The following is a 27,974-nucleotide window of genomic DNA, read 5'->3' on the forward strand; positions in this document are numbered from 1 at the left end:
TTGTCCCACTCAATGTTCACTGTGACTAGTTAACGGACACTTCTCTCATTTGGCTGTTTGCTTCCTTACGACGTAGTCTTAGCCCAACATGGTAAGGCTTTGTTTTTAATGCTATTATTATCGGTCTCTGTTATCAGTGACATTTTTGACAGTACTTTATGTGCGGGGTTACATTTTTTGGCAGATTTGGGAGTTGCTTCAATGGAGCACTATTGCTTCAGTGGAACAATTGTGGTAGTCAGACAGAATGGGTACAGGAGATTCATTGGCTCTGTTCAAGCCTTTGTGTCAGATGTAGTTGTATTTTATTTCTCATCCTTTTGAGTTTGGTGAATTTTTATTCTGTTTAGACATGGTCTGTCTGTCTCTGTCCAGATATAGCTCTCATATCCAGCTTCTTCTGCAGCACAATGTGTGTGGGGGGGCCTGCCAAAACACTTTGATCTTCACTGTTGGTTTTAAATGTCCCTCTGTCCCTCAGCCACCCTGCTCTCCTAGCTCAATCAAATTCCCTCTTCTTCTGTGTCTTCAGGAAGGCTCTGTTTCCCTTCAAATAAAAAAACAGAACCAGTTAAATGAAGTCTGGATTGTTTAGTGTCACGTTCATTAGCCTGTGTAAGAAACAGGGCTCATTGATTTGTCCATGTTTGCCTTTTTTATCATTATCATGTGTGGAGTTACGGTAAGTTGTTTTACAAGACTTTTCTCATAATTACTGAAATTTACAGTACAGTTAGTACTGTACATGCCCTGGAGCCACAGAGAAAATCATGTAAAAACAAATTACATTAAGTCTACTGTTTTGTGAGTGTTTCAGATTAAGAGCCACTTACCTTACTGAACTTGGATGCAACATTTTGTTGCAATATATTATTTAACACCTACACAAATGTGGGTGACTGACAACAAGCACCACAGTAACTTCATTTGAATTGATTTGATTGGACAGAATGGAAGATATTATGTGCATAGCAGAGCCTGAGGTAGGAAGTTGCATAAATGCAGATGCAGTGTATTTGAAATCACCTCAGTATGTAGACATTCTAAACAAAGGGTCATACAATGACAATAATCTCAATTGACTGATGACTCAAAGCTAGCACAAGTACCACATTTGCAGTGGAATTTCATCTCTTCCTCCCACTCTCGTTCTCTGGAACATTTCCCAATTACCTTTTGCTAAGCCCTGCCTCCCTTGGTTACTGTTGCAACCTCGGACAACATTTTCCCGAGAAGCCCAATTCCCCATTCAACCACTGGCGAAATCCTCTCAAAATGATCTCAAACTGTTTCTAACTGTTTCTAATATATAATGAAATGAAACCATACCTCAGTGGGTTAAACACAGACTACGCCTTACACAGACTACACCTCACTAATTCTTGGTTATGTTGTGGTGGACTGTCTTTACAATTGCTTCAAAGGAACCTGGTAATGTTTGTAGTGTAGCTAGCGGAACCCCTCAACAACATCCGCTGAAATGGCAGAGCGCGAAATACAGAAATATTTTTTTGAGATATTTAACTTTCATACATTCACAAGTGCAAATTAAAGCTTAACTTCCTGTTAATCTAGCCATCGTGTCCGATTTCAAAAAGGCTTTACAGCGAAAGCACACCATACGATTATGTTAGGTCAGCGCCTAGTCACAAAAACATACAGCCAAAGAGAGGAGTCACAAAAAGCAGAAATAGATATAAAATGAATCACTAACCTTTGATGATCTTCATCAGATGGCACTCAGGACTTTATGTTACACAATACATGTATGTTTTGTTCGATAAAGTTCATATTTATATCCAAAAATCTCAGTTTACATTGGCACGTTATGTTCAGTAATGTTGTGCCTCGAATACATCCGGTGAATTTGCAGAGAGCCACATCAATTTACAGAAATACTCACCATAAACTTTAATAAAAGTTACAAGTGTTATGCATAGAACTAAAGATATACTTCTCCTTAATGCAACCGCTGTGTCAGATTTCAAAAAAGCTTTACGGAAAAAGCACACCATGCAATAATCTGAGTACAGCGCTCAATAATCTGAGCACAGCGCTCACAAAAACAAGCCATACAGATACCCGCTATGTTGTGGAGTCAGTAAAAGTCAGAAATAGCGTTATAAATATTCACTTACCTTTGACGATCTTCATCAGAATGCACTCCCAGGAATCCCAGTTCCACAATAAATGTTTGTTGTGTTTGATAAAGTTCATCTTTATGTCCAAATACCTGTAACAGTTTAAAACTGTTACAGGGCACTCGGTGCACCACCAAGACTTCCTGGAGTGACAGTGAGAGGGCTTTGCCCACCGGGCCACACCACTGAGAAAGAGAGCTCGGCCCTAAGTAGGATGGATACAATAGGCAGAGAGATACATTGACATGCAGAGCTGAGTGTAGATAAAATCAGTCAGCGGTGAGGATTTAACACTAGGCCAGGCTCTTCCTTTAGTACCCCTGTCTCTAACCAGCTTCAGGTGCTGCACTATAATAATCCCCCTATTGCAGGTAGCACAAAGTGTGGTTAATGCTCTCATTCATTCCCAGTCATACCAATGAAGCCACAGAAGGGCATGCTAACAGCAAGAGCCCAGACTCTCCTCTGTAGTGGTGGGAGAGGGCCTGTCCTGTTGCTTTGTTGGTATTCAATGGGAACTGAGGAAACTGGAGGGGAGTATACTCTATAAAGAGCCTCCTCCCAGGGGTTGCAGTGGGAGCACCACCCCAGAGGATTGTGGGATTTGGCAGGAGATATCCAGAGGATTTTGTCCTTTTAAATTCTTTGAAAGCTTGGACGCCGTTCCACTTTATTCAACAGTTTTTTGCCAGGGGACATGTGAAATCGCCACAGCTCAGGGAAGTGAGATAAATCACATATGATACAAATCTCAAGATAAGAATCTGTCATTTACATCTCTCTGGGAGGATTAATTAGTTAACGATTCATGTCTCCGGGCAAAAAGTACCAGTTCACTGCTATTCCATGGTTCAGAGGATGGTATGCTGCCTAAGATGCATTAGCTCAGGGTTAGTAGTGGCCATTATACTTGTATAAAGTCTGATTTATGTTAAGCTAATGGACATTGTGTTCCTTGGTGATACAGTATGTTCATGATTTGTCTGACATAGTGTAATCACATACAGTATGTCCTTATTGGGAACTTGAGGAAGGATAATGCATTTTATGAGCTTATGATAAACGACTGAGGACAGTTTCCTGCAGCACAGCATGGCTCGTCAATGAAGACAAGGTGCTTTGTATTGTACTCACTGCAAACTGCTCACTGCAAGCCCAGTGCTTTATATCAGAAAGAGAGACAGAAAGGAATCCCTTTTATCTTGTACATCAAACAAGTGTAGATATCAGCAGGATCTCTCTGCTTTATCATTCCATTATTATCCTTCCCTCCTCTCCTCCCTTTCCCCCTCTCCTCCCCCTCTGTCCCCACACTCCGCAGTGGATCTGTGGTAGGGTGATGACTAGCAGCCAGTCACCATGTTAGAAGTGGTACAGGCAGAGTTCAGCAGGCCCTCTGTCAGATACAGCAGACAGCTTTGACTGGGCAACACACTGTTGTTAATGACAATGAATCGTCCGTCAGGCCATCCCTGTAGATTAAAGAGGACTTTTGCCTTATAAAGTACACTGCAGTAAATTCTGCAGTTGCAATGTGACCAGGAGCTTTATGGGTGTGTATGAGCCTTCTGGGAACTGCTGATAAGGTCCAAGAAGCTGTTATTATTATTTATCCAGATAGTGGATCATTGTGAATAACACCCTCCTACCAAGGGAAGGCACTGTGAAAGCCCTGAAGAAAGCACTGTGAGCCGAAAAGAATAGCTTCTAAATAATAACAGCACATCGGAACGGATGTTGTTTGCTTATGTGAGAATGCTATTCATTGACTACATCTCAGCGTTCAACACCATAGTACCCTCAAAGCTCATCACTAAGCTAAGGAACCGGGGACTAAACACCTCCCTCTGCAACTGGATCCTGGACTTCCTGACGGGCCGCCCCCAGATGGTGAGGGTAGGTAACAACACATCTGCCACGCTGATCCTCAACACTGGAGCTCCACAGGGGTGCGTGCTCAGTCCACTCCTGTACTCCCTCTTAACCCATGACTGCATGGCCAGGCACGACTCCAACACCATTTAGTTTGCAGACGACACAACAGTGGTAGGCCACAGACAACGACGAGACAGCCTATAGGGAGGAGATCAGATACCTGGCCGCGTGGTGCCAGAATAACAACCCATCCCACAACGTAGCCAAGACTAAGGAGATGATTGTGGACTACAGGAAAAGGAGGACCGAGCACGCCCCCATTCTCATCGACGGGGCTGTAGTGGAGCAGGTTGAGAGCTTCAAGTTCCTCGGTGTCCACATCAACAGCAAACTAGAATAGTCCAAACACACCAAGACAGTCGTGAAGAGGGCACGACAAAGCCTATTCCCCCTCAGGAAACTAAAAAGATTTGTCATGGGTCCTGAGATCCTCAAAAGGTTCTACAGCTGCAACATCGAGAGCATCCTGACTGGTTGCATCACTACCTGGTACGGCAATTGCTGACCGCAAGGCACTACAGAGGGTAGTGCGAACGGCCCAGTACATTCACTGGGGCTAAGCTGCCTGCCATCCAGGACCTCTACACCAAGCGATGTCAGAGGAAGGCCCTAAAAATTGTCAAAGACCCCAGCCACCCCAGTCATAGACTGTTCTCTCTACTACCGCATGGCAAGCGATACCAGAGTGCCAAGTCTAGGACCAAAAGGCTTCTCAACAGTTTTTACCCCCAAGCCATAAGACTCCTGAACAGGTAATCAAAAGGCTACCCAGACTATTTGCATTGTGTGCCCCCCCACCCCCCCAAACCCTCTTTTTACGCTGCTGCTACTCTCTGTTTATCATACATGCATAGTCACTTTAACTATATATTCATGTACATACTACCTCAATTGGGCTGACCAACCAGTGCTCCCGCACATTGGCTAACCGGGCTTTCTGCATTGTGTCCCGCCACCCACCACCCGTCAACCCTTCTTTTACGCTACTGCTACTCTCTGTTCATCATATATGCATAGTCACTTTAACCATATCTACATGTACATACTACCTCAATCAGCCAGACTAACCGGTGTCTGTACAGTATGTAGCCTCGCTACTGTATATAGCCTGTCTTTTTACTGTTGTTTTATTTCTTTACTTACCTATTGCTCACCTAACACCTTTTTTGCACTATTGGTTAGAGCCTGTAAGTAAGCATTTCACTGTAAGGTCTACACCTATTTTATTCGGCGCACGTGACAAATAAACTTTGATTTGGTTTGATTTCAAGGGTGGACAGATATATTGGAACCCTTGAACTTCTGAAATAAGTTCAAATGGAATAATTTTTTTATTGGATTGTCAACATTGCAGAACAAATTTTTCTGGGGAAACAAGTTTACAATGTTATTTAAGAAAATTTCAACAAATGGCATGGACAAAATACATGGCACCCAGGGGCTAATACTTGGTTAAACAGCCTTTGGCGAACATGACTGCAAAAAAACACTTATTGTAATCATCAATGGGGTTGCTGCACATGGCAATACGGCCCATTTTTCAGCTGCAAACTGCACCAATCTTTCAATGTTTGAGTGAAGCCTTTCACCAACTGCTGTTTTCTGATCTCACTTTGTCAGGGAAATGTATGGAGGAAAACGTACATCATTTTCTTAAGGAATGTAGTGAAGTAAAAGTTGTCAAAAATATAAATAGTAAAGTAAAGTACAGATACCCTAAAAAACGACTTAGTACTTTAAAATATTTTCACTTAAGTACTTTACACCACTGACAGAGACACAGTTTTAGGACACTGGGTTGAACATTGCACTCCAGAACACCTTGATAATCTGCTGATTTCATGATATCTTGCACACGTTCAAGGCCCCCAGTACCAGAGGCAGCAAAGCAAATCCACAGCATTTTCAACCCTGCCCATGTTTAATTGTAGGTAGGGTGTTCTTTTCTTTGTTTGCTTCCTTTGCTCATCGATAAACATAAGGCGGATCTGTGTTGTCAAAGAGCTCTAATTTTGTTCCATTAGGCTTGTTTAGGTGGGGGTTTGCAAAGTGCAATGGGGCTTTCTTTAGTCTCTTTCAGCAGTGGGGTCTTCTCGGTTTACCAACAACCACATGAAGGGTTCCAAGAAAAGAACACCCTTCCTACAATCAAACAAGATTTCCCATTCCTTGCCACAGTTCAATATTTCCTGAATGAATCATTATGTTAATTATGACATTGTTCCTAATTAAAACAGATCTTTCCTACACAGCTGTGTCTGCGCCTGTGATCAGCCTGCTTTAGAAATGTGGGAGTACTTTGTACTGTAACTGGGAAGAAATGAGCAGACACTGCTAATTGGGAACATTAGAGGCTGATGCAACCCCTCGATATGCAGATACGTAGTATGGAACATTATGTGTATTAATCAAGTGCGCAAATCAATTACAGTAAAAAAACAGAACAAAATCAACATTTCTCAATGAATAGTTCATATTTGTACTCACCATTTATATGAGCAAGACTGGGAAACAGTCCCAGCTTATATGAATTATCTGGTGGTGAAACGAGTGGTATGTTTGTGACAGAAGCCAGCGGCCACCAGCCCTGCACCGGGGGATGAGAGTAAGAGTGTCCCTCTTCCCCAAGGCTGGAGATGTTACAAGTCCCCCGAGGGATGCAGGTACTACGTCAACACCGGCAGCAAAGGTGAGCCAGGCACACAGCTCCACCACAACCCTACTGACATGCTCACTCATGTGAGAGGAGGGTCAATATTATGAGGAGGGTGGAAGAAATCTGGCAGATCCTCCACTCCTATTGGCTGTGATTCACCTTCTGCCAGCACCATAGATTTCTACAATACCTCTCTGACTATGTATATATAATGTATATATCTGCATTATTACTGTAGCTATATAATCTGCCCGATTTATGCTGGAACCAATACATAGTTCATCATTTCACGAGCAAAAACAGTGTGATGCGTCCACACGCATAAAGCTTACTTCATTTTTTTACTGCATCAGGTTAGCGTTCACAAATGTTAAATCAGAAACCATCAGTTCCATTTGTCAGTTTTTGTTTGGTAACCATAGTTTCCAATTCTGCTGTGAAATGCTGCCGTCTCAGAGAGCTCATTACCATTCCCCATCATCAACATCTCTCCAGCGCATTCATCTGAAGGAGGGCTTAACATCTCATCCACTTTCATCTGATTAGCCCAAATGTGTGGTGATGGCAGCCACTGCTGCAGGTACCTCAGCAGCTCAACCCATGTGTGCCACAAAGCCGTCCTGTGTAATGACATTTAAACAACCCCTGTTTACTAGACAGAAGAAATACCTGCTTGTTTAATACCAGGGCTAATAGGCAGCCAAACTTTTATACAGATGCTTATCAGACCCTTTTCATTTGGTGGTCTGCACTACACAGACAGAGCTCTCTGTGTGTGTGTGTGTGTGTGTGTGTGTGTGTGTGTGTGTGTGTGTGTGTGTGTGTGTGTGTGTGTGTGTGTGTGTGTGTGTGTGTGTGTGTGTGTGTGTGTGTGTGTGTGTGTGTGTGTGTGTTGTGTGTGTGTGTGTGTGCGTGCGTGCGTGCGTGGGTGCGTGGGTGTGTGGGTGCGTGCGTGCCCCTCAATGGGATAGGAGCCAGAGAAAAATACTGTTTCCCACAGGACAAAGCCAGGCTTCACCCACGGCAGCTCCAACACTCTGGCAGAACACTGCACCTTGGCACACCACACACTGTAGTAGAGATAAAGACCCAGGGGCTATTTTACAAAACCATATGCTGTAACACTCATTATTATATTAATTCAACTGCATAATGATTAGAATGTGTTTTTGAATTACACTGATTAGAGATGCTATTTTAAAGGGCACTCAGTTGTATTTTCAAGCAAATCTAACACTTTTATTACTCAAGAGCATGTAATGTACCGACGTTATCAGATCATTGTTTATACAGTGTCTCTGCCTGATTGATAGTCAGAAAGCCTCTCTAACACTGTCCAGATAACAAAGGACTTCTTGCTCCACTAACTGTTTCTTTGATGCCCCGGGAACATTCTCAGAGAATGTCAAGAATATCAATAGTTTTTTCTGCAAGTGAATCATTCATTTCAAGTATTCTCGTCTTGTTTCTCTGTTCTCAACTGAACGAGAACACTGATTATCAGAACACTGTAGTCGCCCGCTATAGTCCTGTGTGACCATGTCCTCTACAATACTTTCTGAACATTTCTGAATGGTTGTGCTCTCCACCTGTGTTCTTTAGCGTTTCATTCAGCGTTCAGGGAAACTGTGGAACTGTGTGTCCATTGTGCCTTACTCCTCATTTGGCTTTAACCATTTATGTGTCCTTCCAGAAACAACATGGGAACGGCCCTCTGCTACTTATGGAACCCCAGTGAGACCACTGGCACAAAGAAACTTCTTACCAGAAGGTAACAACAAGCCTCTTCCGATTTAAATCTACCATATCTATTGAGTTAAAGAAGTATCAAAAGTGTTGCTTGCATCGATATAGCAATTCCTCTTCTTCGATGTGTAGTAGCTGTACAACTGAAGCCTTAGCAATCTAACTTGACCTACTGTAGCTAGCTGGAACACTTATTGGCTTATTTAGGGGCATTTCAGGTTCTGCCTCTCATTACTGTATGTCTGAGGAACACCATCCCAGGCCAGTAGATGGTAGTCCACTGCTGGGATGTTCTCTCCACACATTGGGAGAACAACCAAGGAGAGAACAGCCAGCTGTAGGGATTTGTCAGACCAGACAAGGCTAATCCTCCCAGGAGAGGCAGGCAGTAATGAAGCCCAGGTTGAGGGATCTCTCTGCCTGTCTAGTCCAGCCGGAATCCTCCCTGGGCTCCAGATGCCCCGGCCCGGCACTGGAGACAAGCCCCAGGAAGTTAGGGATTGGGCGGATTGGGGGTAAGGTTAGAGAGGGTGAAGTAGTGTTGAACAGGAAGTGGGCTCAGATTACACTGCCTGTATCTGAGTCCATAACTCAGTCTGCTTGGATAATGCAAAGCATTCATGGAGACAGCCATGGGCTCTAGAATAAGTATGATGGCACCGCCATGGGCTCCCTATCTGTGGCAGAGCATTCTGTTGATGATACCGCAGATACCCACCTAGTGAGACTTCATACCATTCCATTTCAGCACACTGTTGTTCTGAGACCTCGTAAAATAGCTTGATCCGTTGATATATATTTCTGTATATGTCTCTCTAACAGAGTATCCATCCCCCTCTGATCCATATTCTCCTGGTCTCTGCTCCATTATGTCTGAGGTAGAGCTGGGTCATTATGTCATGTCTTTACATGGCTGTGATGCTCAGCTTCCTTCAGGGGTCATTATGTCATGTCTTTACATGGCTGTGATGCTCAGTCTCCCTCAGGGGTCATTATGTCATGTCTTTACATGGATGTGGTGCTCAGTCTCCCTCAGGTGTCATTATGTTGTGTCTTTACATGGCTGTGGTGCTCAGCCTCCTTCAGGGGTCATTATGTTGTGTCTTTACATGGCTGTGGTGCTCAGCTTCCCTCATGTGTCATTATGTTGTGTCTTTACATGTCTGTGGTGCTCAGCTTCCCTCATGTGTCATTATGTTGTGTCTTTATATGGCTGTGGTGCTCAGCTTCCCTCATGAGTCATGCTGATGTACAGTTAAAGTCGGAAGTTTACATACACTTATGTTGGAGTCAATTGAACTTGTTTTTCAACCACTCCACACATTTCTTGATAACAAACTGTAGTTTTGGCAAGTCAGTTAGGACATCTACTTTGTGCATTGACACAAGTCATTTTTCCAACAATTGTTTCCAGACAGATTATTTCACTTATAATTCACTGTATCACAATTCCAGTGCGTCAGAAGTTGACATACACTAAGTTGACTGTGCCTTTAAAGAGGCTTGGCAAATTCCAGAAAATTATGTTATGGCTTTAGAATCTTCTGATAGGCTCATTTACACCATTTGAGTCAATTGGAGGTGTATCTGTGGCCTACCTTCAAATTCAGTGCCTCTTTGCTTGACATCATGGGAAAATCAAAAGACATCACTCAAGACCTCAGAAAAAAAATTGTAGACCTCCACAAGTCTGGTTCATCCTTGGGAGCAATTTCCAAACACCTGAAGGTACCACGTTCATCTGTATAAACAATAGTATGCAAATATAAACATCATGGGATCACGCAGCCATCATTCCGCTCAGGAAGAGATGTGTTCTGTCTCCTAGAGTTGAACGTACTTTGGTGCGAATAGTGCAAATCAATCCCAGAACAACAGAAAATGACCTTGTGAAGATGCTGGAGGAAACAGGTACAAAAGTATTTATATCCACAGTAAAACAAGCCCTATATCGACATAAACTGAAAGGCCGCTTAGTGAGGAAGAAGCCACTACTCCAAAACCACTATAAAAAAGCCAGATCGCTGTTTGCAACTGCACATGGGGACAAAGATCGTACTTTTTGGAGAAATGTCCTCTGGTCCGATGAAACAAAAATAGAACAGGACAACAAAGTCAAGGTATTTTAGTGGCCATCACAAAACCCTGACCTCAATCCCATAGAAAATTTGTGGGCAGGACTGAAAAAGTGTGTGCGAGCAAGGAGGTCTACAAACCTGACTCAGTTACACCAGCTCTGTCAGGAGGAATGGGCCAAAATTCACCCAACTTATTGTGTGAAGCTTGTGGAAGGCTACCTGAAATGTCTGACACAAGTCAAACAATTTAAAGGCAATGCTACCAAATACTAAATGAGTGTATGTAAACTTCTGACCCACTGGGAATGTGATGAAACAAATAAAAGCTGAAATAAATCATTCTCTTGTCACGTTCTGACCTTAGTTCTGTTATTATATCTTTGTTTTAGTATGGTCAGGGCATGAGTTGGGTGGGCAGTCTATGTTTGTTTTTCTATGTTGGTTTTTGAGTTCGGCCTAGTATGGTTCTCAATTAGAGGCAGCTGTCAATTGTTGTCCCTGATTGAGAATCATACTTAGGTAGCCTGTGTTTCACTTTTGGGTTGTGGGTGTTTGTTTTCCATGTGAGTGTTTGATCCCCACGGTACTGTTTTCGGTTTTGTATATTCACGTCATCGTTTGTTGTTTTGTTTGAGTGTTCTATTGTCTTTATTAAAAAACCTTATGGACACTTACCACGCTGCACATTGATCCTTCTCGCTACTCCTCCTCAGAAGAGGAGGACGAGAACCCTTACATCTCTCTACTATTATTCTGACATTTCACATTCTTAAAATAAAGTAGTGATCATGACTGACCTTAGACAGGGATTTTCTACTGGGATTAAATGTCAGGAATTGTGAAAAACTGAGTTTAAATGTATTTGGCTAAGGTGTATGTAAACTTCCGACTTCAACTGTAATAATACTCTAGCTCATTTTGAGATGGGCTTCCTTGATATGCAGCGACAGGCCATGAATCACGGCTGATGAGGAACCATTAGAACCCTGTAGGATGTGAGTAGGGACATTACCGTAGATGTATTCAGGGTTATGACACACACACACACACACTCATACAGACACACAGGAACATTTCCCTTTAGGCCGTTTGCATTATTTTAAGGCCATTGTTTTCTTATGGGCCAGAGGGAGAAGAAGATGAAAACACCTATGAGATATGCTGTGTACTGAGCCGTAGCCCAGTGAGATGGACTGAAGCTGGGACAAAGGAGGGATGTAAGGGAGTGCAAACTGCTTTCTGTCTGGATGATGAATGGGGATGTATTATTCCCTACTGTTAGGATTCAAACGACTCCATAACATTAAGATGTCACTTGAAGACATAAGCACAACCTGACCTTTTCACTATAATGGATTGATACCCAGTCCTTCACATGAAGGAGTTGTATGTTCCCCCATCTGTTTATCGTTCTGAACTGATTCAGTAATGAGCGGGTTTAATCTGTCAATCATCTCAATGACATTTCTGATCTTTTCTCCTGTAGCCAATGGAACACCTTATACCACAGGAAGTGCTAAGCATCCCACGGACCCCCCTGGCGTACCCCTACGGAGAGCCACTATGGACAAACAGGTGAGACTTTCAACTCAGCACTGCAGTCTGCAATACCCTTTTTAAAAGGGACTTCACCTGATACACCTATATTTTGTCCAACCCGTTAAGTCTATTATTGTTGGAACATTGCAATCAGCTCAACGTATTGATCGGAGTGAAATAGTTGTCTGATATTGATTTCACATCAACATTAAGCAGCTCAAACTCAATAATGGTTCCTGTAACACCTATAACATGTTGCAGGCAAACTAATTAACATTTTTACTATTTTATTGTAATAATTCCCTGTTTATTCTTGATATGGTATGCTTGAAATCCGTCGCACGCATCAAACATTCTTCAGGACAAAAATGGTCCTCTATGTTCCTCCCCAGTCCTGCTTTGAGCAGCTATGAACCTGGGCCAAGAAGTGTTACACGCCAACCCACGTGACTAATTACTCAGCGTTAGTGAGTACCCGTCATCAGCTAACGGGAGAATACATGGACAGATTTGGGCCATATGGGCAGCTGAGATTTGGACCATGCCGCAGGGTTTGTTGTCAGCTTTTGTAAGGACACCAGCAAGAGAATCTTTATAGCTCAAACTGGGAGAACTGGGCATCCTGGGTTTCTGGGAAAGTCCGCTGGCTGGATCGCCACGCTCCGAGCAGCCCGGACACATCAGTAGGTGCTGGTCAACGGCGCCATGTTTCAGAGGAGGAAGGTGAGAATGCGTTGATGCGAAGCATGAGGCTTTCGTTGGGTTACTACAGCTGACTGTGTTGTTGTGTTGGCCTCTGCAGGGGGGTGTTGTAATAAGCAGGGGTGGAGAGAAGGGCACAGTGGGGTGGTGTCCTTGGGGCAATCACGTGTACGGACGGTGGCAGCTCTGCTTTTCGCTGCAAACATGCTGCAGCCTCTGGTGGAACACCATCATTAGAGAGAGAGGGAGATAGTAGAAAGAGAGAGAGTAGAGTGAGTGAGGGAGAGAAGGATAGTGAGAGAGAGAGTGAGAAAGAGAGGATAAGTGTGGCTGCAGCCCTGCCCACACAGATAACACCACCACACGCGCGTGGGTAAACACACACACACACCCTTCGGCTCCCTCCGCACTCACATAAGATGCACTCACACATGTGTACATCAATTCTTCCGCTCATCCACCCTCTGGACCCCCACCCCTGAAAAACATTCAAATATGCATCAGCCCTCCACAAACACACCTGCCAAACACACCTACACAAACACCCACACACTATTATCAGACATCCTGTACCTACACACTATTATCAGACATCCTGTACCCACACACTATTATCAGACATCCTCTATCCACACACTATTATCAGACATCCTCTGCCTACACACTATTACCAGACATCATGTACCCACACACTATTATCAGACATCCTCTATCCACACACTATTATCAGACATCCTCTGCCCACACACTATTATCAGACATCCTCTACCCACACACTATTATCAGACATCCTGTACCCACACACTATTATCAGACATCCTCTACCCACACACTATTATCAGACATCCTGTACCCACACACTATTATCAGACATCCTGTACCCACACACTATTATCAGACATCCTCTACCCACACACTTTTATCAGACATTCTCTACCCACACACTATTATCATACATCCTCACCCGCACTATTGTCAGACATTACGCTAACACACACCCACTTTTATCAGACATCACACTACCCACACACTATTATCATATACACACAACACACACACACACACACACACACACACACATGACACACACACACAGACACACACACACACACACACACACACACACACACACACACACACACACACACACACACACACACACACACACACACACACACAGAGACCAAAGCTCTAAAGCTCATAGACACACATGTGGGGCCAGAGAGGCTGTTCATTGGTTTTGTTTTTCCCTCTCCTCCTCCTCCTCTTTTCCTCCGACTTGCTTCTTAATCATAATTAGCCTTCTAGTTATCATTACTAAGCCATTTCCTTCAGACCATGCCCCCTCTCCTCTCTCCTATCCTCTCCTCCCTAATTCAAAACTCCCCTCTCTCTCTCTCTCTCTCTCTCTCTCTCTCTCTCTCTCTCTCTCTCTCTCTCTCTCTCTCTCACACACACACACTCCCTCTTTCTCTCTGTCTCTTTCTTTCAATCTCTCTGAAGAGGGAAGAGGGAGGCATGCTGATCGAATGTGTAAATAAATACCCACCTCTCCTTCAGTCTTCCATCTCTCAACTAAATTCAAGGGGGCTTTATTGGCATGGGAAACATATGTTTACATTGCTAAAGCACTCTCTCTCACTCTCTTCTGCTGGCTCCATCCATGTGTTGTCTCACTAGTTTTCAATATGGAGAGTAGGGAGACACAGGGCTCCTCACTGCATCTTCCCCCTGCAGTCAACCTCCAGACTCGGGTGACAGCCTCGTCACGCTCCTAGGACTACGACCAACCGCCTCCAACCCCTCCCTCCACTCCACACATCCCCCTCCATTCTCCCCAGCCCCTTACTCCCCCCCCACCCCCACCCCACCCCTGTGACGCGTCTCCACTCGACTCACCACGTCAGGCAGGCAGCAGGCTGTGAGAGGCAGCCTCAGTTGCAGGAGCAGGGTTTCCCCGTGAGGAGCAGTGAGAGGAGCAGAGAGAGGAGCAGAGAGAGGAGCAGGAGGAGTAGAGGTGTTGTGTGATGATGGAGGCGGCCAGCTTTGACAACGAGGAGAGCTTTGACGTTGACGATGCCTCCTGTCTCTCCCAACAGAACCCGGGGAACAATTCGCCAGCTAAGAGGCAAAACAAGGAGATCAAGGAGACCAAGATAACAGTGAGTACCCTGGAGCTCCAAACCCAGAACCTCTCCATCTCACTACCCATCTCTCTCTGTGTCGCCCTCACTCTCTCTTTCTCTCTGTGTTGTTCTCACTCTCTATCTCTCTCTGTTTCTCTCTCTCTCTCTCTCTCTGTCTATCTCTGTTGTTCCCTTTCTCTCTCAGAGCAGCAGCAGCATCAGACTGTGTTTAGGATACAGATCCTGTGCACCATTACACCAGGGAGAAACAGCAGATGTGACAGAATGTTTATTTTTAGCTAGGATTATTCCCTTTTGAGATAATTGAACAGAAGAAAGAAGATAACAATGTTTTACCCGACAATAGGCTAGATGTTTGTGTATTTCATTCGACCATCTGCCAACGTTAAAATGTACTGCATCTACCCACTATGCTACAGTGTGTCCGTGTAGCAGTGTAGTCTCTGTGTTTGGCTGCAGATCTCTGTGGAGTAATGGGGTAACCCACAGTGCAGGAACACTGCCACCACACCAAACAGCCTATTGGATAGAACATTAGTCTTAATCAGTGCTAATCTTTTTCTCGTTGACTGTACTGTGTCTACTCCCTTCTATCAGTCTTGTGGGTTTGGGATTGAGGCTTGCACAAGCGGCATTTACACACAGGAGATGCGTCCTCAAGCAATGAAGAGGTTCAGATTTCTCTCAGTTCACAGAAGCTGCCGCAGACTTTGAGTAAGAATAGGTACCCCATGCAGCAAAGTCATCATACTCGTTAAATGTATGATGGGCTTTGATTTTCTTGAAAAGCACAAGATCTTTGTAGCTGACAGTTGACATCTCTGGGTATTTTAGAGTATATTTCTTTCTGACAGATCCAGAATCTGACGAGCCCTCTGAGTCTTCTTCTCTAGAAAAACATAGAAATATATTATATGAGTGTAATGCTGCATCCCTCCCATCCCCCAATGGACCCCACATAGCTGCAGGACAATGCAGTTCACCCAGGACTGCATTCACCAAAACACAACATCAACACTTCCACATTACAGCCATGATTATATTTCCGTTCTACTCTCCATCAACGACAGCTAATGAAAACATTTACATCCCACAAGCAGCTTGAATTCCTACTCCCACGTATCCATAACTAGCATTCATTAAACTCATTATACTCAGAAATATAGAAACTCATTTCTAGCAAATTAGGATTTGTGTGGACCACATGTAACCAGATTTATGTATAACATCCCTCAGAGTGTTTAAGTTGTTCTGACACTGGACCTCGTGGTTATGTAACCTATAATGAGGAATGTAGGAGGAGATGGTGAGTGCTGGGCTAAGGGCTGACAGACAGTTCTGTGTGTGCCCAGTGTTGGTTCTGCTCGGTGGGCTCGCTGGCCTGCTCCAGCCACGGGAGCTGTCAGTCTGCCTATTGTGAAGCCCCACCGACCTGCACAGAGAGATGCAGCAAGGCCAGTTTCCATGGTTACAAAAGCAATAGCACACTGATTAATGGTGCTGAAATGGAAAAGACTGCCATAGGAAACACTGGAGCCATTCAGAAAATGAATTGAATTGATATTGTGGAAAAATATAAAACTTTTTTTTTTTTTAATCTGTAGATCTTTTTTTACAGGTGAGCTTTGTTTGATAGGGCTTGATTGATGGCATTGTTGACAAATGATTGGGGTGCTGTTGTGCACCCCAATCCTAAGTGTACTATCCAATCCTACATGAGCCATGATGGTCTGTACACATCCTCAACATTTAACCATGATGTCATGTCTTCTGTAGAAATATGAATGGATCAAGCAATGAACATCTCAGAAAAGGAGACCACTAGAATAGGCTACATTCATTCCATTATAATGCAATTTTATACTTTGCGGAGAGAAATCGCATGAATGGGTAATTGGTCTGTGATAATCGACATTCATGGTTATGTTCAGGGACTCATTCATTGCGTAGAAGAAGTGGTGTCGTGTAATGATGGAATAATGGGAGGTTGTAGTCGTTGATGCTGAGTATGGCGTTCGTCATGATGTCAGTCCAGGAGGGTGTTTTACTGTTGTCCCATGATACATGTTGCGTCACACGACCTGTCTTCCAGCTGTCATGGACAGATGAACGACTTTAACATCCATCACTGGAGCATGTCTCAGATCACATATGGGATGGATCATGGCCCCTCCATTAGAGACAGTGGAGGCTGGTGAAGGGAGGATGGCTCATACTAATGATCGGAATGGAGTGAACGGAACGGTGTGTCTAATGTGTTTTAATCCATTTTAATGAGCCTATCCTCCCATTTAAAGTGACACCAGCCTCCACTGATTTGAGACCAGTAGACCCGTAACCTTGTTGTTACCTTGTCTCCTCCGTATTATAAGGCTGGTCCTGAGTGTGATGGAAGGAAGATGCACAGGGCTGAATCATCTGAATAGCCAGCCATGTTTTCCACCTCATTAAACATAGTCAAGTGCTGTTTGACTTGTTGTTAAGAAGAAAGAGTAACAGTTTGTTGGGGTGTCATCTTGTGTCGTTTGGAAGACTCAGATGGGTTATTTTTGATGTTTTATGTTTTACCAAAGCGGTCACACAATAATCACTCATTAAATGAGTGAGTGAACACAGAGTTGGAGGATGCCACAGCATTCTGAGAATAGTGGAGGACGTCTTGGAAGTCTTGGAATCTTTTGTTATTATGGGGGATTGTGCCTTTACAGCAAAAGTAATTTGTTGCATAGCAACAGTGGCTGAGTTGTGTTTTATGTCTTTAAGCATGGATTTTTATGTGACAGTCTGTGTGTGTGTGTGTGTGTGTGTGTGTGTGTGTGTGTGTGTGTGTGTGTGTGTGTGTGTGTGTGTGTGTGTGTGTGTGTGTGTGTGTGTGTGTGTGTGTGTGTGTGTGTGTGTGTGTGTGTGTGTGCATGGAGTTATTTTCTGTGTTTTATGTGTGGGGAAGAGTTATTTTCTGTTTTATGAAGAGTTATTTTCTGTTTTAGTCTTTAGCTAGTTAGGTGTCTTTAAGCAGATTTTTTCTGTGTTTTATGTCTTTAAGCATGGGTTATATTCTGTGTTTTATGTCTTTAAGCATGGGTTATTTTCTGTGTTTTATTTTCTGTGTTTTATGTCTTTAAGCATGAGTTATATTCTGTGTTTTATGTCTTTAAGCATGGGTTATATTCTGTGTTTTATGTCTTTAAGCATGGGTTATATTCTGTGTTTTATGTCTTTAAGCATGGGTTATATTCTGTGTTTTATGTCTTTAAGCATGGGTTATATTCTGTGTTTTATGTCTTTAAGCATGGGTTATATTCTGTGTTTTATGTCTTTAAGCATGGGTTATATTCTGTGTTTTATGTCTTTAAGCATGGGTTATATTCTGTGTTTTATGTCTTTAAGCATGGGTTATATTCTGTGTTTTATGTCTTTAAGCATGAGTTATATTCTGTGTTTTAAGCTGTGTTTTATGTCTTTTTGGTTATATTCTGTGTTTTATGGATTATTTTCTTTAAATGGTTATTTCTGTCTATTCAGCAGAGCTAAACCATTCCAATGTGTGAGGTCCAGCTCACAATTTTTAAACGTCCAGGCAATGAATGAACCTTTCTACTTTTGCCTAAGCCTTTAGGGTGGAAATGACTGTATAATGAATGCAGGTAGAGGGCAGACTGTCCCTCTGTTTGATTAGGCAAACTGGCACTTGTCAACACTGTCTGCTGTTGGGGGTAAGTGTAATTTGTCTGTTCTAAACTACAGGAATGACCATCATCATGTGAATCATTCATAACCTATGACCCTGCCTGCCTCTCAGAATCACCATAACACTGTCAGGCTGAACCATAATACTCTCGATTTGCTGACTGTCCAAAAACATCAACTACTATAAACCACACAGTGCCAACAGTGCCATACAATTCTCCCTGGTTTTCATAGAGGTAATGAATATGAATCTCTGAGTCCTAACAGTGTAGCACCCCACTAAGAGCCCATAAAAGAGTAGTGAGCTATAGAGACAGTCATGCTGCAGATAGATGGTCTCATTTTCTGGAGGATGTGAGCAGGAGATAAACAACAGCAGTGATAGGTGAAGAGTCAGTGTGATGGAAAATCTGGTGTCCGTGACAATCAGTCTGATCTCTCAGGCAGAAAATGAACAAAGTGACTGGGCTCCACCAACTATGTAAATCCTGTTGTGTAGCGTTAGAAAGAGTCTACGACACTTCTATGTGTGTTTCTACTACTGTATCTCATGTGGTGTGTGGAAGCATGCATATTATGCAGACTTATAGGTGTGTGTGTGTGTGTGTGTGTGTGTGTGTGTGTGTGTGTGTGTGTGTGTGTGTGTGTGTGTGTGTGTGTGTGTGTGTGTGTGTGTGTGTGTGTGTGTCTGATTGATGCACCTCCTTTCTCTTGCCTGTCCGTGTGTGGGTGTTAGTGTGTACATATTAGATGTCCAGGGGTCATTGATAGAACTGATTTCAAGCAGGAGTTGGAGATCTCTGCAGACGGCTGGTTGCCTTCAGGAAAGAACGGGGCTCATGTTAATATTTATTACAGAATAGCTTATCGGGCTTTCTCAGGAACTTCTCTAAATCTCTCCATAATTCTAAATAGTTTCAACCTCCAATAGGCTCAAGGATTTGCAACACAAAGCTTCAAACATTGTCATAGTTACATAAGCAAATATGGTAATCAGCTAGAAGAAATGTGCACAGTGTGTTTTTTTCCTTGTCGTGTGCTTTAGCCAAGCAGTGAACACATAATACATATTTGTGCATCTGAGATTCAGCATGTCTGGATGTCCATGTAGTCTGCTGGGATGTCATTGGCAGTATGGCATAGATAGAGGACAGCAGGGAGAGGTTACAGATGGTGAACATTACATAATTGCAGTCCTCTAAGGGTAATTGAAGACGCTGTTGACCAGAGTGTGTATTCAGTCTGAGTGCTGGGTGTGTTTAGCTGTGACTCCGCTCTACAGTGGTTTGGGTTGTTGTTGGTTGTTTCCTCTATATCACTGATTGTAGGTTTTTCTCTTCATTATGATGTTGTTTTAGTTTATCACAAATAAGTGTAAGGATCGTAAGGCCAGGACTGGATGGTTTGTGCTCTCTCTTTCTCCCCCCTCTCTTTTCTCTCCCTATTTCTCTGTCCCTCTCCCCTTCATCTGTCCCCCTCCATGTCTCCCCCCCTCTCCACCTCTGAGGGTTCTCTGGGTCACCATCTTGATGACCAACACCCCCGGAGAGTATTTACTCATTCCTGACCTTTACTCCCGTCCTCATGACAGACACAAACCGAGCCTCCATGTCCCGTCTCCAAATGAGAAGCTTTTATGCACATCTCCCACAAATGACACCTTTGATGTCTGCTCTAACCATAGCGTTTCTCCCACATTCATTCCTGAGAGTTGAAGGCAATTAGTCTCTTTTCCTCCTCCTCCTCATTTCCTTCTTCCTCTCCCTCTGATGTCTCACAGAAACCTCTCTCACTTGTCTCTCACTCTCTTGAATTGGTCTCACTATTTCTTTGCATTCAGATCAACTGCGTCACCTTCCCGCTGCCCAGTGTGATGCCAGATCAGCCAGAGCAGCAGCTACTGAAGCCCAATGAGTGGAGCTACTGTGACTACTTCTGGGTAAGATAGCGCCTGACATCTCTAAACCACTCTCCAGCTCATAGAATAAGATCCCTACTTCCTATGTTTATAGGAATCTCAGCCCTGTAACATATGACTTTGAATCCAAAAGGGTAGATTTTGTCTGTCATATTAACGCCAACTCATGTGTCTACAAACGTGATTGTAACAGAAGCCTCTTTTCACTGAACTGTGGTTTGGATGGTTGTTCTTGTTCCACTGAGTCATGTTCTCAGTGGCATAATGTGCTCCACTCAGCCAAAGCTCAAGCCCATTGTGTGAATTGAATCTGTCACCTCTGGTTCACGTGGGGCTACCACATCACTCCCTGTCGTATCCACATCCTGTTACACATAGTGGGATGTGCTGCTCCTTGTTCAACCCTTAAACACACACACACTCTCATAACTCACACGCAAATGACGAACACACCCACGTGCGCATGCACTCCTTGACACATACATTTGTAGTTCTCTGACTCATACACTCATCCACACACACACACTCCCCAACACCCCTCACCACTCACACACACTCAATGTAAAAATTTCATTTTCTCCATGAAATGAAGTCTGTGGCTGTATTGGTTGGCGTGTGTGATTGATGCTCCATCCTCTCCCTCAGACTGACAAGAAGGACCCCCAAGGGACCCCCTCTGTGGGCGGCTTTGAGGTGCTGCTGCAGAAACAGCTCAAGGGCAAACAGATGCAGAAAGAGATGGCTGAGTTCGTCCGGGAGAGGTAACACAACATAGTCAGCTTGGAAGGGGTCTGTGTATTTTGTGTGTTGGGGAATGTTATTGATTAACTTTATCGTATCTTTTTTGGACTGTTTGTCGTGTCTTATCAGGGTGAAACAGGGTTCTCTTGTCATTGTCATTATGTTATTGTAGAGCATGGGTTATTTTGTCCTTGACAACCTGGGTCCACTCTATATTATCTATTCATATATTTACAATGGATTTATTTAGCAGACGCTCTTCTTCAGAGCGACTTGCAGGAGCAATTAGGGTTAAGTGCCTTGCTCAAGGGCACATGGACAGATTCTTCACCTAGTCGACTTGGGGACTGGCCCGACACACTTGACTTCCAGGCTAGCTGCCGCCCCAGGTGTATCATCCCCATGCACATTTGAATTCAGATACATGTGTTGTACTGTACTAGGTTTATAACGTTAAGTTGTAGACGTTCATAAAGTGGACATCCTAAACATAAGCTTTCATAGGCTTCAGCACAGCAAGAGGCCCCATTTTGCACCCACAACAAATGTTACCATTGACTCAATAGACTTGAGAATTAAGTGGACTTTCACTTTTTCCCCTGACTGTATTCATACAATTCATTTAAAGGTCCCATTCCCCAACATTCTAATTCAGGGCTGACCTTTCTTCATTGGTTCAGTGAGACAGCTGACCTGATGTCAGATTCTGGCCATATCCATTTCTTTGGAATGGCCTTCGTGACCTCCCGTAGAGGACAGGTTTACTCAGATGTGTATGGTTAATGAGTATTTGTGGGATAATTGAATGTCACAGAAATATGGCTGGTCTTTCTGAGTCGCCCTCAGGGTGGCCATGAGTAAATAGCCTCACATCATTCCCATCTCTGGCCTTTCCACAGGAGTGCATTAACTCATATCCAGGCTGTTGTTACAGGATATTGTTTGATATCTTCTCAGCACAGAATAATAGGCTTTGAACATCATAGTGGCCACAGTGCTGTATGTCTTTGGGTGTCGGGGATATACTGGAGGACAGTGTCTCCATGCCCCAATGCTCCTCTGAAACTCTGTCAGCTTTAAAAATGTTCTCCTCTATTGGTCTTCCCTGGAGTCCCATACTTTAGAGCACCATGGCTGTCTTTGTCTGTTGCAGGATAAAGATTGAAGATGAATACTCTAAGAACCTCTCCAAGCTCTCCCAGAGCCCCTTGGCTGCTCAGGAGGAAGGGTGAGTGAGTTAACAAAATAGATGTCTATTCGTTCTATATTCTTCACCATATACCGGTTTGCTACTTGGGTGTTTTCCCATCCATTCTATCCATTTTGGTTGATGTCTCTTGTTTGATCCCATTCCAGAACCCTTGGGGAAGCTTGGGCCCAGCTGAAGAGGAGTTGTCATGACGAGGCTGAAGTCCACCTCAAGTTCTCCAATAAGGTAGCCTACTCTCTTGCTAGAAGATACTGTGGATGATGCATGTACTGTAACAGACCAAGAAAATTCTAAAATCTCCGTGTGAACCGACAGAAGTGGACAACATCCATGCTTCACTCATACCTCCAATAACATTATAAGATGTATTTTCTATGGGCTATGGAGCCCTTAGAGAAGGCTTAGTTGGCAGTCAGTTTATTTATGTGTTCCTTTGGTCAATCCAAGGTTTCTATGACCACGTATTGGGGTGTTTGTTTACCTCACTCTGGTCTGACATGGGCAAAGAAAAAAGAGGGGGGGCTTACAGCAGCAATTACCAGTGAAGAAAAAACTCTACTGGGTCTTAAGAATGCTTAAAATAAATCAGAGGTAGCCTTGAAGCTATACATAGCCTCCATTGTCTGATTAATTAGTGGGGGTCTTCTGATGAGCCCCAGGCTGCGGACATGCAGCCCGCCATGATCCCCTCTCCTCTGAGCTCGGAGACACCACGGCTGATGGGATGGGGTTAGGTAACGTGTGGAAGAGTGAGAAATCCTCTTGAACATATAGTGGCCTAAGTGCACTTTTCATTACTATTTATATCCATGCTTTATGCAGCTAGGTCACATATATCCTGTATAGGACTACCAGGACTCTAAATTGGTGTATTTATATAGTAGTTAGATAGGCAGATACAATGAATTTACAGTGTAGTTACATAGAAGTACATATCAATTTCAACTGTAATAACTGTACCTCTTCAGCTCCAGTGTGAGGTGGAGAAGCCCCTGCTGACGTTCAGAGACAACTTCAAGAAGGAGTTGAAGAAGTACGATCACCACATCATAGACCTCAGGAAGCAGCTGGCCAGCCGCTATGCAGGCGTGGAGAAGGTATGGACCATTCTAAACCAAAGCATCCTATAATCCTTGTCCTACAATTCAGGTTTTCCCAGAGAAGCTTTAAATGATCCAAAATGTATGTCAGAAGAAGTGGTTTAGGGATGATCTGACTCCACCACATCATTATTCTGTTGGACTATTGAAACCATTCAACGTATTATAAGATGAACTGTTTTTCTGCTCAGCAAAAACCTGTTGCTTTTTGTTGCCCATCTTTCTCCCCATGGTAATCATATAGACTAGATGAATCAATCGATCATAACGTCCTGTTCGTTTTATTTTAGTTGGCATCCATTAAACACAGGAGATTTTGTGGGTTTACGGTTCGTGCCTGCCAAGTGCTGTGTTTACATTTCCAACAGTGTTACATCATGACATTGGAGAATTGCCTCAACAGACGAGATGAAGGAAGATCCTGTGATGTGAAATAAGAATAGATTAAGGGATGAGGCCGGGATTTGAGTGGGGAAATAGGTAGCCGAGATGAAAGGGCTGCCATGACTGTGGTAATGGCTGTAGGTTCAGTAGATCTGAGGATTAGCATGAAATGACTCATATTGTTTCTGTATTCACACTGCTGCTTGGGTTGCTGTAGGCCCGTAAAGCCCTGGCAGACCGGCAGAAAGATCTGGAAGTGAAGACCCAGCAGCTGGACATCAAGCACATGAACAAACACGAGGAGGACATCAAGAAGGCCCGGCGGAAATCCACACAAGCAGGTCAGGGGTTAAACACACATTGCATCATATGTAGAGCAGCCACACGTCACAGTTCCATGAAACGCCAGCATAGCGGTGCCGATTCTACCCCCAGAGAGGAGAGAACATGCACCCAAAGCATGCTGCATTCTCAGGTGTGCTTTTTATTAACTTACCACAGTGTACTTCTAAAGGCGACAAATTGCCTCTCTCCTTTCAAATCTGAGCCGTTCAATTCACCCACAGCAGTGTTTCTTGATAAATCAGCCCTGTATCGCTGAGCAGCGGCTTTTATGTTGCGTAAGCCCCTTTTGAGGCGACTCTTGCGTTGCACGCAAATTGCCTACCCTTGTGATGTTGTGCTGCCATTGTGTAAAGTTGTGGTGGTGTTTTCATAAGCAGCAAGAGGCATAGCCGACAGAGTGAGAACTCTGTTGAGGGAAGCACCCCCTGGCACAACACCAGAAAACATTGCAAAAGAGAGCCAGTAGTATTTCAACATGGAAATAAGTTTAATGATCTATTTTTGTGGTGGGATAATAAGTCGGCTAGGAGAGGACCATTACCCACAATCCCCAGGGCTAATCTTTTGGTCGCAGTGAACAAGGGTATCAATGGAGGACTTGTCCCATCCGGACCAGCCAGGCATCCCAAACAGTCAGATCTGGCAACATGGATCACATGGCCAGGCCTGTTGTGTAAATGGAGCAGAGACAGGGTTGCGGACAGTGCAGATATGTTTCACACGCTCAGGGTTCAGACTTGGGGTGGATTCCCAGACTGTGTTGCCGAAGAAGACTATGTTTTCCCCAGCAGGAGGCAGAGGGGGTGAGGTGGGGCTGTGCTGCAGTCAGATAGGGAATGTGGGAGGGTTCAGTCAGACATGGATGGGGTTTGAGAGCTCAGACAGGAGGCCGACAACACTAAAGCTCACTGCCAACAGCAGCCAATAGTAATGTAATGATACTAAGCAATTAGCATAGTCAAAATATTGAGCAATGTCTCTTAATTTATACTTAAAACCATCTGTTATACTGCAAGTATATTTTCCAGTGTTTTGTGTTGTACTGTGGATCTCAAAAACATTGCATTATCATGTGCTTAGGAGACAAACACATCTTGCTTTGCATTTATATTTAAATGTGGAATCATAGTGAATATGCTTAATTCAGATAACATGAGGCTATGATCAGCCATGCAGTACAATGCCTGGGGCTTCCATTTCTCTGTATTCCAGATAGCATGATGGTACAAATAGTTCTGGCGCCAAGATTGTAATAGCTTTTTCCATACATATCTATGCACACACTTTAGAGGAAAAAGCCAGTGTGAAAAAATAAATAAATAAAAGCCGGCATCTTGTTCATTCTCTCTCCCACTCAGATTCACAGCTCTAATCAATAGATCCCGTTAGGTAAGCTTTAGATGATGTCTGCCTTGTGTCTTTCACTTTTTCCAGGGGCAAATGTCATTAAAAACCCTGGCCTCATTTCCATGTAGATTGAGATGTGCTATTATTGGAGAGGCTGGATTGTAAAACAACTTCCTCTGTAGTTTTGTTTTAGGTTGTTTCTTACACCCTTTCTACAGTAGGCCTTTGTAATATATGTCTAATAGATTGAACTGAAATGTAGAAGAACGTTTCTAGGTCACATTTGCTTTGCACTTTTCTTCAACCCTATTTAACCAAGCTTTTATAGACTTAGCATCAGAGGTTAGCATCGGAGGTTAGCTTCGGAGGTTAGCTTCGGAGGTTAGCATCGGAGGTTAGCCTCTGCATCACGTTGCATCGATAGAGATGTCCCACACTGCAACAGGCATGGTTATTTCAGTTTTATTTTTGCTGGTTTAAGATTGTTTTTGTTTTTGAGTTCATGCACACTTTTCCTCATGCATAAGTTAATTTAGGGCCTACATTTAATGTAGTAAATACTTCAAGCCGGTAGTACTTCATTTTTAACTACCTCAATTTAACTGCACATGTATACCAGCAACTTAATGTTGATTTTTGAGTATTACCTGCAGTCAAATACACTGTGTTGAATGACCATTCTGAATCTGTTCTCTACAGGTGATGACCTCATGCACAATGTGGACCTGTACAACCGGGCCCAGTCCAAGTGGTTTGAGGAGATGGCAGATATCGTGTTAGGTTTTGGCTTTTTAAGCGAATAGTCAACAAGCCTGGTAATACAATTGAACTAACTCTTCATAGTCTCATTGTTGATAACAAACAATAAAAGCTGATCACGTTCATCGTTATCTTTGTTTTGACAGTGAGGTTGATTCCTTTGTTATGTATTTCCCTCTGTTCTTCAGGAGCTCTGAGACTTGAGGTTGAGAGGGTGGAGATGATACGACAAGTTTTTATTTTCATTTTATTTATTTCACATGAAACTGATATGTTCAACCAGGTAGGCAAGTGTGAGAACAAGTGGCTGTCCCTTGAGTCTCTGTTCCCTTGAGTCAGCCTGACAGAACATGTGGCTGTTCCCTTGAGTCAGCCTGACAGAACATGTGGCTGTTCCCTTGAGTCAGCCTGACAGTACAAGTGGCTGTTCCCTTGAGTCAGCCTGACAGAACATGTGGCTGTTTGCTGGAGTCAGACAACCAATCTGACAGTCATGACAGCCTGGACTCAAGGGTAGAATACGGTCACCGTAACCGACCTTGACGTAACATAGTAAAAGTACATCTGGGACACCCCAATTAGAATGATATGTTACATTTTGTATGGTATGTGTTCATTTGTAGATGTCCATCATCCGTTTCGTATGATATGTTACGAATTACAATTCGTATAATATGTGATGAATTGCAATTTGTACAATATGTTAAAAATTTGCCAAATGTATGATATGTTAAGAATTATGAATTATAATGTTAGCTAGGTGGCTAAGGCTAGGGGTTATGGTTAGGGGTTAAAGTTGCGTTAAGGTTAGTTTTAGGAGTTCGTTTAAGGGTTAGATTAGGGTTAGGGGAAGGTTTAGCTAATGTAGCCGATGGGAAATGGCTAGCTAGTTAGCGGTGGTGCGCGCTAGTGGCATTTCAATCGGTTAGTCACTTGCTCTGAGAGGTGACCAGTAGTGGTTCCCCTTGCTCTGCAAGGGCCGCGGCTTTTGTGGAGCGATGGGTAACGATGCTTCGAGGGTGACTGTTAATGTGTGCAGAGCGTCCCTGGTTCGCGACCAGGTCGGGGCGAGGGGACGGACGTAGAGTCTATACTGTTACACTAACATGCTAAGTCAGGGGTCTCCAACCTTTTCTGGCATGAGAGCTACTTCTAAAAAATGAAACATGTCACGAGCTACTCATTTTTTCCCTAGCTTTAAAATAGTCACATTCTTCTCTTCTCCTCTCCCCTCCAACTCTTCCCTGTGACCTTAGTGTACAGGAGAAAGTAGTGCATTATGTTTTCTGTCAATATACCTGTTTTAAAAAATGGTCAAAAACAAATCTAAGGGGGGGCTCTATAAAATCCAAATAGTTTTATATTTTCCCAAATTATGTTTTTTCAGTTTTATTTTTCCTGTTTTAAGATTGTTTTTGTTTTTCACTTTCAAAATGACACTTGTTCATAGAGAAACAACGAAATTGGATGTTTTGAGTCACAACAGAAGACCTTATATTTTTGGTCTGGAAGGAAAACGAACACATTTAGCTTTTTTGA

General features: G+C 43.4%; 1 protein-coding gene across 1 annotated transcript; it reads left to right on the forward strand.

Moving 5' to 3' along the window:
• Nucleotides 1-26,639, forward strand: LOC112234106 (growth arrest-specific protein 7-like). Its single transcript, XM_042307108.1, has 13 exons — nt 1-91; nt 6,645-6,765; nt 8,426-8,503; nt 12,043-12,131; nt 14,897-14,959; nt 20,472-20,570; nt 21,195-21,310; nt 22,444-22,518; nt 22,647-22,725; nt 23,469-23,597; nt 24,202-24,325; nt 26,376-26,451; nt 26,624-26,639. Exons 1-13 carry the CDS (start codon nt 89-91, stop codon nt 26,637-26,639), a joined length of 1,068 nt encoding a protein of 355 aa, XP_042163042.1. The 5' UTR covers nt 1-88.
• Nucleotides 26,640-27,974: the final 1,335 nt, after the last annotated feature.

The sequence above is a fragment of the Oncorhynchus tshawytscha genome, linkage group LG27 (genome assembly GCF_018296145.1).
Source record: "Oncorhynchus tshawytscha isolate Ot180627B linkage group LG27, Otsh_v2.0, whole genome shotgun sequence".
NCBI classification, from domain to species: Eukaryota; Metazoa; Chordata; class Actinopteri; order Salmoniformes; family Salmonidae; genus Oncorhynchus; species Oncorhynchus tshawytscha.

Bases quoted from the DNA above. Each gene is read 5' to 3' on its own strand.
- LOC112234106 (XM_042307108.1), top strand. The intron at 6,766-8,425 runs GTGAGCCAGGCA...GTGTCCTTCCAG, and splicing joins CGTCAACACCGGCAGCAAAG to AAACAACATGGGAACGGCCC. The intron at 22,519-22,646 runs GTGAGTGAGTTA...ATCCCATTCCAG, and splicing joins TTGGCTGCTCAGGAGGAAGG to AACCCTTGGGGAAGCTTGGG.